General features: G+C 41.5%; 1 protein-coding gene across 1 annotated transcript; it reads left to right on the top strand.

Moving 5' to 3' along the window:
- Positions 1-477: 477 nt before the first annotated feature.
- On the top strand, positions 478-16,277 carry tmem63c (transmembrane protein 63C). The gene is made up of 23 exons (XM_061301356.1): positions 478-577; positions 5,218-5,437; positions 6,963-7,042; positions 7,442-7,529; positions 7,638-7,675; positions 8,286-8,428; positions 9,180-9,231; positions 9,323-9,431; positions 9,586-9,659; positions 9,773-9,853; positions 9,918-10,038; positions 10,171-10,304; positions 10,388-10,510; positions 11,139-11,292; positions 11,364-11,470; positions 12,192-12,278; positions 12,350-12,415; positions 12,510-12,672; positions 12,759-12,864; positions 13,234-13,401; positions 13,471-13,583; positions 13,651-13,725; positions 14,370-16,277. The coding sequence occupies exons 2-23, from the start codon at positions 5,234-5,236 to the stop codon at positions 14,598-14,600; spliced, it is 2,517 nt and encodes an 838-aa protein (XP_061157340.1). The 5' UTR covers positions 478-577; positions 5,218-5,233; the 3' UTR covers positions 14,601-16,277.
- Positions 16,278-17,086: the final 809 nt, after the last annotated feature.

Here is a 17,086-nt window from a genome sequence, read left to right as displayed (position 1 = left end):
CATACAAATAAGGCCTTTTATCACCAAAGTGTGCCCTCCCCCTATTAATGTTGCTCTGAACGTGCAATGTAGACTATTTTCCAGCAGATAGCACTGTAGCCTCTCTGAAGTCTTAGAATAACTTGTATGTATATAATTGCCTGTATAGTATATTTTTGTTACAAACATTTACAGAGGATTTACATTTTGGCTTTTACTGAAATAAAGGATATAAGTCATTTCGGTACTTCCCACTTATTAGGTGCCTTAATTAGGTGCCTACTTCTACCACTCCTTTTACACAAGTATCTGTACTTCTACTTTGGTACACAATATGAGTAGGTCTGCCACCTCCAGCTTGCAATGTTTTATGATTAATTCGCCCATCTTCAAAGAGTCAATAAAAAAAAGAATCCTGGGATCTTCATGTGTTTGCTTCTTGACACTCCCTTAGAACTACGCGCTGGCAGGTGATGAACTTTTAGACGGTCCCTGGGAAGGTGGGAGTTTCTTGTGTTTCTTGGCTGGAGAAGACAAAAACACTACAGCGGCTTCTCCTTCCTTCCAATCACGCCAGCCCACAAGCGTGCGTTTTGAGGTGAGTGAGCTTCATTTGGATCTTCTCTGTACGCAGTCTGACTAGAAAAGCGCATCGGTGGGTTTAATTGCGCCATTTATGTCGCAACCGTTTTTCATCAAGTTGAGGTAGGTGGCTGACGGTTGTGTAGACAGTTGGGATCGTTGCAGCAGGAGAAGGGGCGAGGGGTCGCTTTCAAAGATCGGACACAATCCCGTTTAAAAGACTACTGATGGAATCTAGACTTTTGCAACGCGATGACATCATATTCAGTGTTTGGTTTTTGAATGCGTGTGTGGTCATATGGCGAGGGTGAAGAGGTCTCTGGCAACGTGCTACACCCCAAACAAGCTCTTGTTTATTTTTTATTTTTATTTTTTTTAATACAACCTGCCACCTCCTCGTTGCACTTCATTATTTGCTTTCCATTCACTTCTTATCTGCCTGGTCCCCCTCGGAAGATAAAAGCCTTTTGTGATTTAGTCATCAGACCACGCTGTGCCCTTTATCTGTCTTGTTTGCAGTCACGTACATGCACGCACAAAGACATCATTTGGTGAGTAGCTTGACCTGTTGAATCCAAGCTAATTGCATTGCATTTCATGTCAACACTCTGCTCACATTTGATGATGAAACTATAGGAACCAATTGCAATATACCACATTTTCTGATGACTTGGGTGTGTGTGTGTAAAACCCAAATGCAGCACACCATTAAAAAACTGCACCAGTAACAAATTAGGGAGTCCAGACAGAGAGTGCAGATTTGGGTGGGGTTCAGGGCCCTGGACATATAATGATGATAATATATGATCCATAGATAGAAGGAAGGGGAAACTCACACATACTAAGGAAGAAATATTAGGGGACAAAAAGATTAAGGGATTCCTGGCAGAACCACAAGGATGATTTGGTAAGGTGCAGACAGGGTTGGCAATGAAAGATCAATCACAAAAAAAAGTGCTGGATTAGTCAACGAGTGTGATGCGCAAAATCGTCCATAATTCAATACTTGATGTGTTGTCATTTATTGTTATTTGTTTATTTGATGATTTGTTTTGTTCTCGGAAGTGCCTCGTCTGCTGCTCCTGCTGTGGGAAGAATGTCTAATATGTAATGCAAATAATATCTGGATATGGAAATGTACAGTAAATCTTGAACTAGTAAAACATTTGATTCGCATTTTGTTATTTAAACAGAGACACAGAGACTTGTTTTTAACCTATACACTATGTTGTTTTCAGGGTATTGCTTTAATATTTAATCTAAGGATGTAACGCAAGAGTTTCAATATTTACGCTGGTCATTTTCAAGCACCAAACAAACATGAATATTTCAAGATTCAAACATTGTGCATGGTTATTGACTGGCTGGCTGTGTCTTGCTGTGTTAAACGCTTGTCATCCTTCAGCACCACAAGTATGTGAACAGTTCCAGTTGCACTTCAGCAAGATGAGACAAGTGGAGGGAGCCAGAATAGAGATTGGGGTTTATTTGTTAGTCAATAAATATCTCCTATTTCCCATGTCAGTGTTGTAGTGAGGAGAATAATGCGCTGTCACAGTACAGCTAACGTGATGTTGTTTTTCTAGAGGCTGTAAACGAGTTCAAACTGAATTGCAGTCATTTTTTATGGTTTTGAGTCCACAAAATGCGGATAAATATATTGACTAGACTACAATTTGCGGGAGTTAAGTGGCAATTAGTCGTGGCAGTTCAATTCTTAATGCGACATACGTAAGCCGAGTGCTTTTTCTTTTTGGTCCTGTGACAGCGGCGGTTTGGTTTATGTGTTTTTTACACAAAAATTAACATTATCATTATATTGCAAATGTTTTGTATGAGTTTTCACCTGAAATGGTTTGAATGGATGAAATCAGCTGTATTAGTGCATTAGTCAGCAGTAGTCAACAGAAAATGATTCAATTAGGCCAGTCTGTTCATTTTAAAGTCATTTTCCCATCTCGGTGAATAGAGTGGAGATTATCCCAGACAGCTGGAGAATAACAAGCTAAATAAATATGACACTGAATGTTATTTAAATGTGACATTAAGGTTGCCTGGAGGGTTTTTTAAAAAAAAATAAAAATAAAAAATTGGGGATTTTGAATAACGCTGTGATGTGTTACATATAAATGGGATGTGTTTTACCTCTGAATAGAAGAGACATCTCAGAGGTGTTGTCTGTTGTAATGAGCAGTGATAGTGTTTGGCACTAACAATAATGTGACTCATATTTTCTCCAGATATGCTCGCGCAAGCTTTGTGAGTTGTCAAGGGATCTACAGCATTTAAGATGTTGTGGTTGCAATTTCAATGCATGCTGGAATCAAGTTGTACCAAGATGCCAGATGGGTTCTAATGAGTGTTGTCCATACAGCAGCAGAGCAGATACACTAAACTCCCCTGGGGCCCTACTGAGCATGTGCAGCCAGACAGGAAGCAGGTGTTTGGTTTGTTTGCATGGGCTCGAGTGAGTAGTCATTCCTCATCGTGGTGCCGAAGCTCGTTCGGGCTGATGCAGTATAATCATTTAACCCCGCCCATTTCACGCAGCCACAGTACAAACTGAGTGATACATGTGTCGTACTTTTGACTCATCTTGTCAAATTGACCTAAAACACTACCACGGTTATAAACATTCTGATCTGTGATCTTAATATCTTTCTGGCAGTGTCAATCAAAATTTGTATCGACTCATAATAGGTACATTTGACCGAGTTTATATTGATCTAAAAAAAAAAATAATAATTACTGCTCAGTTGCCGTAGTGTTAAATAAAGGTTACAGTCGGGGCTGTCACAGAGGGAACAACAGCTCTGACGCTCTGTAATTTTATGCTAATTGCAAGATGGCCCCGAGGGTAGTCTGCTCTCTCCCTCTGAGTGACTGGCACTTGATTAGGTGCACAGGCTTGAGAGCCCACACGGACGTCCATTTTATTTACGGTTCATTTCTCTGGCAAAACAAGCTAATATCTCTTCCAAGCAGGTCATGAATCTTGTTTGACAACAGAGTCCGTCTAGATCCGTCCAAGAACTTAATGATTGGTGCTTGCTTTGGGACATGTTTTTTAATACGATAACTGGATTATTTGTAGTTTGGATGTCACTTTAAATTCATGCATGACAAAAAGGGATTTTTTTTTTTCTTGGAGCCATTTCAGTTCCGATTCTAAGCAACAAATGATTCCAGTAATCATTTAATCAAGCTTCATTTTTTCTGAGATACTCTTCTGAGGTCTAATGCAAGAGCTTTGACGACAATTTTGCCTTTGCAAGGAAAATGATTGATAAATTGGTGACCTTGTTTCACTCCACTAGTCGAGCATCATGCAGTGCTTTTGTGTACATCCACAAGAATGACCGCGTACCTTTTTTGCCCGCGTGTGAGCTTTTTTGCTGACAATGCTAAATTGCTAGTATGAGGAGTGACTTTGTGTTTTCAGTGGTTGTTAATGAGTATAAATGAGATAATGTATGCAGCAGGCACTGCTTTACTGGAACACTAAGCTGCAGAGTTGCGGGGTGTCACTGAGTCACGCATTCGTTTTGTCTGTCACCTAGGAGATGACCTCCTACTATTTGGGGGGGAGCATACCAGTTGGCAGAGCAGTTTGTTCTTGTCAGATACAAACTTACATCCAGCACCTGGGTTGAGCACAACACAGACTCCTCTCACGGCTGCCTTGCGAGATTAATAACATCTGCTGCCTCGGCTTTGGTGAAAATGCACGAGGGAGAGGATTGGATAAACTTCAAGTTCAAAAGGGTGAGAAAGAAATGGATAGGACGGGATGAGAGCGAGCGTGTTGGACCGTTTAGAAGCGTGTGATCTCCACAGTGTGGAAAATGCTGAGTCACCCGGTGGCCAAATGTTGCGTGAATCCACACGGTGGTCAACATCCTGCTCTTTTTTTTGGGAGGTGGAGGACTACTAAGCTCTTTCAGATCTTTATCATTTCTACACCATATTTAGTTCCCGAATGGTGTTTCTTTGTTGTGTTTGGTTGTAACAAATATCATTCGTATTAAATTCTCATTCAATGATTGTGCACAGGGGAAATGTGATATCGAAGCAATGCTTTGTCATTACGGCCGTATTTTTACAGAAAGTCGACACAAACTGAACAACTATGACTATTGATCTTGTGTGTGCCCGTGCATTATTTCTGCTTCGTGTCTGAAAGAAGAAGGTATTAGAAAAAAAAGGCAGGACTCAGCTGTTCAAATATACAGTTGAGTAAACAAACCGTTTTATAGTTCAACTAAGCCGCTTCGTTTTCTCGACAACAATACGGCATCGCCCTGCAACAAACAAGGTTTTCAAGACTAGCATATTGATTTGTCCCTTTTTTAATGTGACACCTCAATTGAATTTATCAGACTGCGAAAAAGACAAATCAATGGCTGCTAATAGAATTTAATGATCATTAGGCTGAACCATCCGATCTCAGTTGGAGATGCCCATAACAGGTTTAGAGATCATTATTAGCAAGTACTTTTTTTTTAAAACATTTTTCAATAGCCCCTCATGTTAGGTAATGATATTAATACGTGGTGCGTGAAAATAAAATACTAAATCAAATAAAAATATTTTTTCACTACTTCTTCAGAACAGTCTAGAAGTCATTTGTTCATTCCTTGTGTTTTATTTGTCCAGGTATGGTCCAGTGCTGATGGCTGCGCTGTTCATATCCAGAGCGCCCCCTGTAGAAGGGAGGCCTGTGGTGCTGAGTATCCCGGGCCTCCTGGATTTAATTGAAGACGAGAACAGCACAGCTGAGAGATGCTACCGCTCACACTCTCGCAGCAGTGTCCTCCAGGGTCTCCCCTTTGGGGGGATACCCACCGTCTTGGCCGTCAATGTGGTCCTGTGGATGGTGAGCATTGCATACTCATAAAGGAGTCACACTTCCATAAGGTTGCTATGGGTAACCGGTTAGTAATATTTAAATTGTACCAGCATCCACTGTTTTACTGAACGTCAGATTGATGCATTTGATTCTGTGGGGTGTGGAAATCTGAGTATCTAAAAATATCTCTATTCAGTTTTTGTATTCCTTGCTAAGCTCATTCTCCTCAGAGAAAGCCTCTGAAATCAAATCTGAGCTATAAATTGACTCCTTCGGTAATGGGGGCTCCTCAACTCTGACAAATGTTGCTGCTGTGAATAGATTTGTTTCAAAGTATTTCAGGCCTAATGTACAAAAGCGTGAACAGGAACAAAAACACATTTCAAAGTGCCACAGTAATTACAGTCACATCTTTAAATTATTATTTTTTTCCAGCTGGAATACAAAGTGTTTATAAGTGCGCACAAGGCTCCTCCAGATAATAATAGTCTTCCGTTCTCAGCTGTCAGCTAACTGGTTTCTGCTTTCAGGACTTGTCAGGATCCATTCTGTTCTGATATCACTCTCAATCTGCTACCTCCATGCTTTAATTGGCTCATTTCATCACGGTTGGTTGTCAAGGTGACGACAGAGGCTTCAGCACTGTCTGTTAATGACAAGCATGAGTCAAAGCATGCTCTCCCCTAGGTGGCAGGAGCACGCCTCTGCATCAATTCCATCATCATACAGAATAAATCATCTGAGGTTATTGGAGGAGCGTGTGCCCACACATCAAGACGAAGCCAAATAAAACAACAGATAGTCGATGGATGTGACGAAACAGCTAATTTTGACATCATCTCTCCTAAATGTCCTCGAGAGTAAATGATTTAAGGCCATCATTGAAATTGGACTTCCATCAGCATTTTTAGTCCTTTTTCATTCATATTTCTGTTTCATATTCAGACAGAACTATTAAGGATTAAGCCACCTGAATGATCTATTTTTAATCCCCAATTCTATATAATCCTATTTTAGGAGAGTAAATTTGCTTCTTTTTTTACTCGTTTAATGAGCCTTTTCAATTTAGCTATTGACCGTATCGGTTGAGTGCACACCATGTTACTATATTTGTGTGTGCAAATTGACCTGGCTGTTTCCACGACAACCGTATAGTACTGAAATGGAGCACGTCTTGTAATAGTAGTTGGTTATTGTGCTCATATTACATGAATTGCAATTAATGGTTCATTTCAAACGTCATCATGTTTTGTTATATTTTCATTAGCCATTTTTTTTCTTCCCTCAGAGGAATTGATGCTATAGTAGAGTGAACACTCTATTAATAGTAATCGCAAAGACGTGAAATGGTTAGTGGTGGCCATTTCATCATTTTTATGGGGGTCAAATAACTTTTAGAGCGTACTATTGGGACAAATTAGACTGCAACATCATTCAAGGTATTTTCTAGCAATTTAGCATCATTAGATGATGCAAGTCTAATGACATTTTGTGCTGTTCTTGCAAACATGTCTTTGTGTAATGAATTTTGCACGTGTGGTTGTGTTCTCAGTTGCTTTTACTCATCTTCTCCTGTCTGAGGAAGGCTGCATGGGACTATGGCCGCCTGGCTCTGCTGATGGACAACGACAGGTGAATTTATGTCTCTGTTGAATGTGGGGATATTAGCTGCTCCTTGGTAAGCCTTGGGAAAATGTAACATGGGAGGCATACAAGAAATCCATGAAAGCGCACGTTCCACTAGCGCTCTCTGCTGGTTGGATACAGTACTGCATAAGACGCTCTTCAACGCATGGCCATTTTTTGTTTTATTCTAATCATCTAGGCCTGGCGAAAAGAGTGATTTCGATGGAAATGCATTAAATATTAAATGGAATATTGTAGTTTAATTATGTTGCTTAATTTGCCATGGTCCACCCAAGAAATACTCACAATAGCTGCAAATTGAGATCATTTAAACCTCGCCTGGAGTGACATTTCTGCTTATTGGATTTTTTTTTTCTCATCATTTTCGTTGTTTTCACATTTCAGCCTGTCTTCCCTGTTTTATGGAGAAGCGAATGAGAAGGAGAAGTCTCCCTCAGAGTCCAGCCCTTCTGACACCGAGACCAAGGACATGGTGAGTTTTGCTTTAGTGGTGATATTTTTAGTAGCTGCTAAGGTGAACATTAGTGTCATTGGCACACTGCATTCAAAACTAATCTTGTGCATGCATCTGTTGTTCCAGGGGTTTTGTTCATGGCTCACTTCTCTTTACCAGATGAAGTAAGTTGACCTTGACTTTGATTTTTTTTTTTTTTTTTGACATGGCACTCTGTCCTCAAAGCTGATGTCATCGTAAATTCTAAAGTCATGTTCTCTCTCATTGATGAGCAAAAACAAACACGTCTGGCCTCATGTAACCACTGGTGCCGAGGCTTCCCACTGAGTATTTGCTCTGACTCTGACTGACATAAAAGATTCAGGGTTGTAAAAAAAAAAAAGAAAACAATTTCCATGGTGTCCAATGGTTTTCATAGTATTATGGTAGGGTTTGGCTGCCTGTTTTTAGCTCTCGTGCCAGTGGCTAACTCTGGGATCCCTGGGAAAAGTGTAAAGCCACCCTGTAAGTTTTTCTTGTGTGTGGGCTGTTGTGAGACCAGCATCCTTCTTGTTTTTTTTTGTAATCCTATTTTATATTCTTGGTTTTTCCAAACTTCCTGTCTGGTAACCACCAAACCAGTGGTGCCACAGCTTTACACTGGATGAGTGAAAATAGACAATACCTTAATACATAATGACTGACGTTTGTCTATTTTAAAACTCTAATATATTTGGGATTTCCTTCTAATAACCCCCCGCCCCTGACAGATATTTTCTTTTCTTTTTTCTGCAGGGATGAGGAGATCCGCAGCAAGTGTGGCATTGACGCCGTAACTTATTTGTCCTTCCAGCGCCACATCATCCTGCTCATGACTGTGGTGTGCCTGCTGTCTTTGGCTGTGATCCTGCCAATCAACTTTTCTGGGAATCTCTTGGGTATTTTGGCTCTCATTTATGGGAATCTTTTGATACCTGGGCCTTCAAAGACAGTAGCACCATTTTGGCAATTATAAAGCAACATAACTGTTCAAAAATGCAGTAGACATCTCCTGGAGCAGTTCAGATTATTTAATTTTTTCATCAGTAACAATATAAACCCACCGGGAATGCAAATAAAATATTGCTTGAGGCCCTAATTAGCAGCCCAATTTTAATGGAACACAATTTTGAGAATTTAAATTGAAAAGCTGGGTTAGGGTTAGAGTTAGTTTCCTCTCAACATACACGAGGGCATCAAAGGTTGGGCGGCACACAAACCCGACCGAGTTGCTAAATAGCAGCGAAAACGCCTTTCGGCACTTGTGTGTTTATTTCATTGGAAGTGTTGAGCAAGCCATTCTTATAATAGGATGAAGGCAGGATCCATTTTGGGGTCTAAGCGGAGCTGGGCAGTCCACAGAACCACTTTATTGCCGCTAACTGTCATCTCACAGAGCAACGTGCCACCCATGTCATTAAACAAACCGTCGGTAGTTGACACTACCATAGCAACTGCAAACAAAGAGCGACCAAATTAACCCAGTTGGGCATAAGTGCGAGTAACCAAATGTTGTGAGAATTGTCACTTAGATGATGAGATCTTTCACAAAGTATCTGAAAATAGTAAAGGTCAACTCACCAAAACGAGGAGGTTTCCTTTCGGTCCAATTAAATTGTTTCTCTCTGTCACGTTTCATTATTTTTACAGGAGACAGTCCTGAGAACTTTGGAAGAACAACACTGGCTAATGTTAGCGCAAAGTAAGTTTAACGCAGCGTGCTTGACAGCTCATGTTATGTAAACCGTGAAATGGATAGTTGAGACCGTAACAATGTTTTTTTGGCCGCGCAGGGACAGCTTCCTGTGGCTGCACGCCATATTTGCGTTAGTCTACTTTGTCATCACGTTCCTATGTATGGCTCACCACGCCGTACGGCTGCAGTACAGAGAAGATGAGAAGGTCAGTTTTTGGTGATTAGATGTTTATTAAAGATTGTTACAGACAAGGGCGTCATGGCCATCGGGAATATCGGGGCAGGACAGATTGGATTGACATGGCAGACTGAAATTTGAATAAAAAAATCAAACATACTCAGTGTTATTTGGATTTCCAGGTTGCAAGAACATTGATGATCACATCCATACCCAGAGAAATTTCCGACCCAGGATTGATTACCAAACACTTACAGTAAGCATAGTCTCCTTTTTTTTTTTTTTTAATATATATCTCAATTCAAAAGTTGAATTTCCCTGCGTAACATTAAAAATGATTGTTCTATTGTCTCCTTTTTTTCCCTGTAGTGAGGCTTACCCCAGTTGCACTGTCACCGACATACGCTTCTGCTTTGACATCAATAAACTAATGAGGCTGGATTTAGAGAGGTAAAGTCCCAGTTTAAAATGTATAATCCCACTCCAGAATTTTATGACGTGTTTGATTTTACAGGCGCAAGGCCATGAAAGGAAGGCTGTACTTTGCCACAAAATCCCAAAAGGAGGGAAAGGTCATGATGAAGACCCACCCGTGTGCTCAGATATTCTGCTGTGACATTTGTGGCTTTGAAAAGGTACACTACATAAATGTTGCATGATATAGATTTTACTGCACTGACCGTAGATTTCCACTGGGTGGCGCTGCAGCTCAAATGTAGTGCAACTGCTTCTCTGATGGTCTTGATGGAGCAAGTGTAACTTTGCAGGTGGATGCAGAACAATACTACAGCGAGTTAGAAGAGAAATGGACGGATGAGTTCAATGCTGAGAAGAACCACATCTTTATGAAGCGGCTTGGGGTCGCTTTTGTGACCTTTCGAGATGAGAGGATGACTGCTGTGTGAGTTAACTGGAAGCCATCAAAGCAATCCCCCCTTTGGCCTGATAGTGATTGATTGCAGTAGTCGGTGTTTTGTTTTGCAGAATTGTGAAGGACTACAGTCGCGTGCGCTGCCGTAGACGACCTCAGCAGTCCAGCATCACCACCGTGGTTCAGTCTCACCAGTGGGGCATCAGCTACGCACCGGCTCCCAGTGACATCATCTGGTTGGTGTTTGCGCTGAGTACTGTCAACCCTTGTGTATTTGTTTTTGAGGAATCTATCTTCAGTGATTTGCTGAAAAACTCATCAACTTTCTGTCTTGTGTTCATTTGAAATATGTTAATTTAGTTGTGTGCCATCTTGGTGCAAATGACTGCATCATTTTAATCTGAGAAACTTTGGCAATGTTCCTAATAATTGGGAACTGTGAATTTAAATGAGCAATTTTAAATTCCGACATCTCATTATTGTTTGTTTCATCGCTCAGCTCTCAGGAAAAAGGCAATTCACATCAACTGGCTTTTTGCTTGCCTTCTCTTAGGGTTAACATCAAACTCACTGCTAACTGTTGATGATTGGGTTCGCTTTAATGTTCCTTATCTCCAACAGCAAATGAAGCCGCCCCACGCAAATTATATAACACCAGAGTGATGCATATGCAATCAAGAAAAGACTGTTTATGCTTCTTGTTGATTGGTTGCACTTTTTTTTTTTGCATTTACCAGAGAGATGGACCTTATCTATCTGTATGAGTTTTTTTTCCTTTTTTGTTTTTTTATATTGGCTAATTTTAGGCCTATTTTAGTAAATACAGTCAAGTTGAGCTCATTATCCATCCACCTCCCCACTCAGGGAAAACCTGTCAGTGTGTGGATCCCGCTGGTGGCTCCGCTGCCTCCTCCTCAACATCCTCCTCTTTCTGCTGCTCTTCTTCCTCACCACTCCCGCCATCATCGTCAACACCATGGACAAATTTAATGTCACCAGGCCCGTGGAGAGTCTGCAGGTCAGATTTAGGAGGCCAAGTGTGATTAAAGCTGCCGCTTGTCTAAACACATGTCTCTCTCTGCCCGACAGAGTCCTATCATCACTCAGTTCTTCCCGACCCTCCTCCTGTGGGTGTTTTCAGTCCTGCTGCCATTTATTGTCTACTACTCGGCCGTCTTTGAGTCCCACTGGACCAGGTACTCATGTCATTTCTCATCCATTTCCTTTTCACCCCGTCGCTCTCGTTACTCTCCTTCCTTCTGCCGCCGCTCGCACTGTTATTCTGGGAAGGTTGTCATAGAGATCTTCATGCGAGGCCAGCGATACGCACAGCAGTCACAGAGGAGCGGCGGGAGGCGGAGCGGAGCAGCCGCATACGGGGAGACAACCTCATGCAACACCTATGAGCACCCTGTCTTTACATAACCACCCCCACAAACGTGTTGTGCAGGCGTGATGTGCGAAGGACCGAATGCAAATCAACTGTTTACTGAAGTGAAAAAGCCTAGCCCGTGCTAATGAGCCCGCCAGCTCCATAACAAGTCAACTGATACGCCATGGCGTGATTTCTCATTATGTATTAATCATTCTTAATGGCGCTCCAGAGGTATTGATGTATACTCATTGGGCACATGTGGTACAGCTGAAAAATTTAATGACATGGGGGGGGGGGGGACTTTGTGAAATCTAAATAGAATATATTCATCATTGTGCTTGTTTGTGCTGCATCTTGTCACTTTGCAAGCCCGCAACAAACGCTTTCACTTTATTCATTTAAATAGCCGCGATTGGCTGGAAAATAATCTGCAGTGTGCCTCTCATCAAAAGTTAGATGTGATGGACTCCATCATACTCATGACTCTGAGGAATCTGTCTATATTGCACATTAAGGCCCTGATGGATTTTTTTTTTTCTCAGATCCGGGGAGAACCAAGTCACAATGCACAAGTGCTTTTTATTGCTGGTTTTTATGGTCCTCATCCTACCATCGCTTGGTCTGTCCAGGTACGTCCACAGAAACAAATAAGCTTGCACTTTGGACTTTAACCACTTTGTATCCTATATTTCGTCTCTAGTCTGGATTTATTCTTCACTTGGCTCTTTGATATCAATTTCCTAGATGAAAAGGACATCAAATTCCAGTAAGATGCAGAACGTGTCATGCATATGTACTCTTTGTTTTTTGTTTTTTTCTGGAACATCAGTGACAATCTCATCTTTTTGTGTCTTTTCCAGGTGTGTTTTTCTCCCCGACAACGGCGCATTCTTTGTAAACTATGTGATCACTTCCGGGCTGATCGGCACCGCTATGGAACTGCTTCGTATCCCGGCGCTGACGGTGTATGGCCTTCGCCTGTGCTTCGCAAAATCTCAGGCTGAGCGGATTCATGTCAAACGGGTGAGCCGGTTGCCTCTTCTGGAGGCTTTCTGGAGTTTTCCAGATTTGGTGCTCAACTTCTCGTGTGCTTATGTGTAATGATACAGAGTCAAACCTATGAGTTCCAATTTGGCCTGGAGTACGCCTGGACCATGTGTATCTTTGCCGTCAGTGTGACCTACAGTATCACTTGTCCGATTATTACACCCTTTGGTAAGTGACACACACTTAGCCTGGTGTTTGTGTCTGTCAATCCCTAAGCCTCACTCTCCGCTTCTGCCTGCCAGTCCAGAGCAGACTGCAAATTTGCTGCCCTCGTCCCAGACACTAAGACGCGCCATATTTTTCAAATGCCAGACACCCACTCGCTCTCCTATCTATGGCGGGAGCCAAACAATTACCGTCAATTTACTTCTGCAATCAAATGGGAGACATCAATTTATAAAGCAATATAATTTTTTTTTTAGAATTTACAACTACTCTACAGTGAATGCATTATAAAATGTTGATTTTTTTTTTTTGCAATTTTTATTTCTTTGAATCGATCCTCATGATCAAATATGTGCAACTGCTCCCCTTCAGGTCTGCTTTATGTGATCCTGAAACACATGGTTGACCGCTACAACATCTACTATGCATACGTTCCCACCAAGCTCAACCAGCACATCCATCGAGCCGCCATCCATCAGGTCATCTTGGCTCCCATCCTCTGTATCTTCTGGCTGCTCTTCTTCTCCGTTCTCAGATTAGGTATAATCCCGCTCCTCCGTTATTACCTGCCGTGATTGCACGGTGATATTATGAATTATTACTTCACAGGTGCAGTGCATCCCATCACCTTGTTTACTTTGGTGTCCCTGCTCTCCTCCATTGCCGTTTCCTTTTTCCGCTTGTGCCTTAAAAAGCAACAGGACAAGTCAACAAGCTACCAGGTCAGCCTGATTAAACCTAGTTATTTTTAATAATTGATTTTAACTTTGTAGGTTATGTTGATTTCAGATGTCTAATCAACCAGCAGAGAGACCGCTACCTGATACAGAGAGGACTGCAGTCACTTCGACCACAGCGTCTAATGTAAAGTAACATTTTTGTTTGTTTTATTTACAGTTTGCCATGTTTTAAAGTTGATGAGTAATATGCATGATTAAGTTTTACTTTTAAATTATGTCGATCTTCGACTGAAAGGATTCCACCGTGTGCACTCATTGTGTCCCCCAAAACAAAATATGCCTCAATTGTTAACCAAAACTTGCACTTCAAACCTTTTCCAGGCATAATTATTTTATCAAGAGAACAATGAACTTCCGACACTGAATTCCACCAATACTTCCCACTCAGTGACAATATTGCTCTGCAAACATTCTCCAGTTCCCTCTTTATTGGCTGGGCGTCTTACGAAGTTTGACTTTATTTAGTTGAATTCTCTTTTATTATATGGTGATTAACTTTTCCCTACTCGTACCACAGGATGAAGTGTGCACTTACATTTTAAAATATGATCGTTAGGAATGTTGAAATGTTGCCTGTACGGGCCACAGAAAGAGTATACATTATACTTTTGCGAAAAGAGTTTTGAATTTGGATCAACTTGGAAGCCAGCAAAGCGTTACGGTAGCGATTTTGTTGCACTTAGGAATTCCCACTCCACTGAAAACCATGACCCCTATGACCCCATCGACTGAGTAACACAGCTCCTGTATATATTGTTGTGCCTTCAGCTGTTTGTGGCATCCGTCCTGCTGGAGCCAGAGCTTGCGTTGACCCCCATGCCCTCCCCGGCCCACCACAGCTATGGCGCTATGGCCAGCTCCCAAAATTCAGCCCATGGCCCAACAGAAGAAGAGGGAGGAGCGGAAGAACACACCCAGACCCGTGAGACTCGGCTCCAAGACCCCCCCGATACCTCCCGCTCCAGCCCGCTCATGGACAGCCCAGTGGGCTACCAGTAATGCCACCTTCCCCTTAGAGCTGGTTCCCACATGTACTATGTCACCTGAGGTTGCTTCAAAGCCACGTTTGCTCTCGCCGCTTGATCTTGAGACTCCAACTTTGCTCCCTCACAAGAATGGAGATTACTCAAATGATGGGAGTTGGAGTGATGAAAAGACTGGATCCACCTTATCATATCCAGAATATGTCTCATACACCCAAAGTACCCGCCAGTCGCGGTAAATTCCATCCTCCTCCATGACTCTTTACCCTCAAGCGATTCAAAGCAAACTGTGTTTGGATATCTGTCACAAACGCTACACACGAGTGGAGGTGAAAGATCCCACCAGTGTGGGTAGTGTGAGCAGGCTCGCCCTGCCAGACTGACAGAGCGGTCTGGGCTGGAGTGATATCTGGTTGATGGCGGCCAGAGAACGACGAGGGTGCAGCGAGTTGCAAAGCCATCTGCGGTGAGAGAGCTGACAGACGGAGGGTGCAATGTAACGCAGAGATGTACTGTAAGATATGTACACTCTCCAACCGTCGTATTTACTTCAGCATTTATTTTTACTGCTGTTATTGGCTTTTTGAATTGTTGATTATTCTCTTTTGATTGTGTAGTTCAATGTTTCCCAACCTTCATTAGGCCAAGGCATGTTTTTTTTCATTAAAAAAAAAAGTCAAATGTCACGAAAAGTCTACTATCTAGTGGAAGAGCATGTCAGTTTTTCCTGCCACTACATATCACTGGCATAGATAGATGGATTTTTTTTCTTTTATTAAATCAATGGATGAATTAATTGAAAATGTATAATTTGCTATTCTCTAAATTCATAATAATATTCTATTCATATTTTGTTTGCTTCAATCAGTACTTAGACCTCCATCCCATTCTCACTAATGTGGCATGCAGCAAGGGAAGAACAATTCTGACACAGGAAGGCCGGACCCTAGATTAGAACCCCAAATCTCAGAAGGCAGATGTGCAAACCACTCGTAGGCTACACAGTGCTGCCGTCCAAAAATTTTGGCGCGAATGTAATATGATTGCAATATGTCCCGCCGCCCCACCCAGCAATCGTCTCATTTTGCTGTGCCTTGAAGAACCACTCCCTTCCTTGTGACAATCTAGCATGGCCTGAAATATGCTGCATGAGCTGAAGACTACAGAGCAGGCAAACTAATATAAAATGTTGTTTAAAATAAAAAAATAAAAAGTCAGTGGCTTTATGGTTCTTTTAGGCAGCAAACACCAGTCGTTGTGAGCTAATTCAGACAAAATGAAGTTATCCAACCAGATTCCAACTCATTTGTCCTCAACTATTTAAATGCAGCATGTCAACAGATAACTTTGCAACTAAGGCAATACTGGGTTTGATTGGCCTTAGTATGGACAAGAAAGTCCCAAAGCTTTTGGAGTCCGTGTATATTTATGACAAATGAATTGTATCTTTTGATGAAGATCAAGTGAAATAGTCCAACCTCTGCAAAAAGTGACATTGTGTGGACATTTTCCCAGATCAAATGTGTATTGTGTATTTTAATTTGGTCAAATTGATGAGCATTCGAATGGACCTGCCCTTACCCAGATGTTTCTTTCTTGCTCATCCTATTTGTATGCGTGGCCATATTCAAAAACAGCATCATTTGAGAGAAAAAAAAGAAGAAGAATCCTTTCTTAGTCTTGTTACCATTGTCAACGGTCTTAAGTGCTGTAATCTGAAATAAAATTCCATTTGGCTCAGTCCATTCTCTTTGTACTAGGCCATTGAATTTTCTACATTGTTCAACTACCTATCAGATGTTACAGATAGATCCAGAAGGTATTTAAAAAAAAAAAAAAAAAGTCTACACCCCCCCATTCAAATGCCAGGTTTTTGTGATGTAAAAAATAATAACTTCAAAACTTTTTCAACCATATACAGTCATTTTCCTATGTCTGGGATAGTATGCCTAAAATTCTGACCTCACCCGACCCTCTCGCCCCCCAAAAAAATACTTGAAATCTCCCGGCGCGTAAACTGCCGATGAAACAAAGTGCCCCTGACCAAGAATACCCATCAGGCTGTTGCCGCCCCATTAATGAATCTAAAAGTATGTAAACTAATGGCTGAAGAAGTGCGTCTGCATACGAACTAGCCTCAGCTCATGCTGTGGAATAATTTACTGGCTCCCAGAGCCACATTAGATGAAAGGATGGAGCACTTAATTCCAAAATGCAACACCATGTTGCAGTTTTTCTATGCTTAATGTGTGTTTCTTCTTGGGAGTGATGTGATTCCCAATTGTGCAAGAATAATTTTTTTATGCTTCTTTCAGATCATTAGTATAGCAAGTATCAGATATGAATTTAACCAAGATCTTGCAGTGCTCTGCACTTGTATGTACTTTGTATTTTTATCTCCATTGCTAAGAGTTCCTAACAAGAACATTGTCAAGTCCCTGACTTTTTTCCTCTGTCACCCGTGGCAACATGCTTTTCCATGAAAGGTGAATTCCTCTGAGT

This window comes from Syngnathus typhle, linkage group LG16, assembly GCF_033458585.1.
Source record: "Syngnathus typhle isolate RoL2023-S1 ecotype Sweden linkage group LG16, RoL_Styp_1.0, whole genome shotgun sequence".
Taxonomy (NCBI): domain Eukaryota; kingdom Metazoa; phylum Chordata; class Actinopteri; order Syngnathiformes; family Syngnathidae; genus Syngnathus; species Syngnathus typhle.
This window is presented reverse-complemented; position numbering and strand designations above follow the sequence as displayed.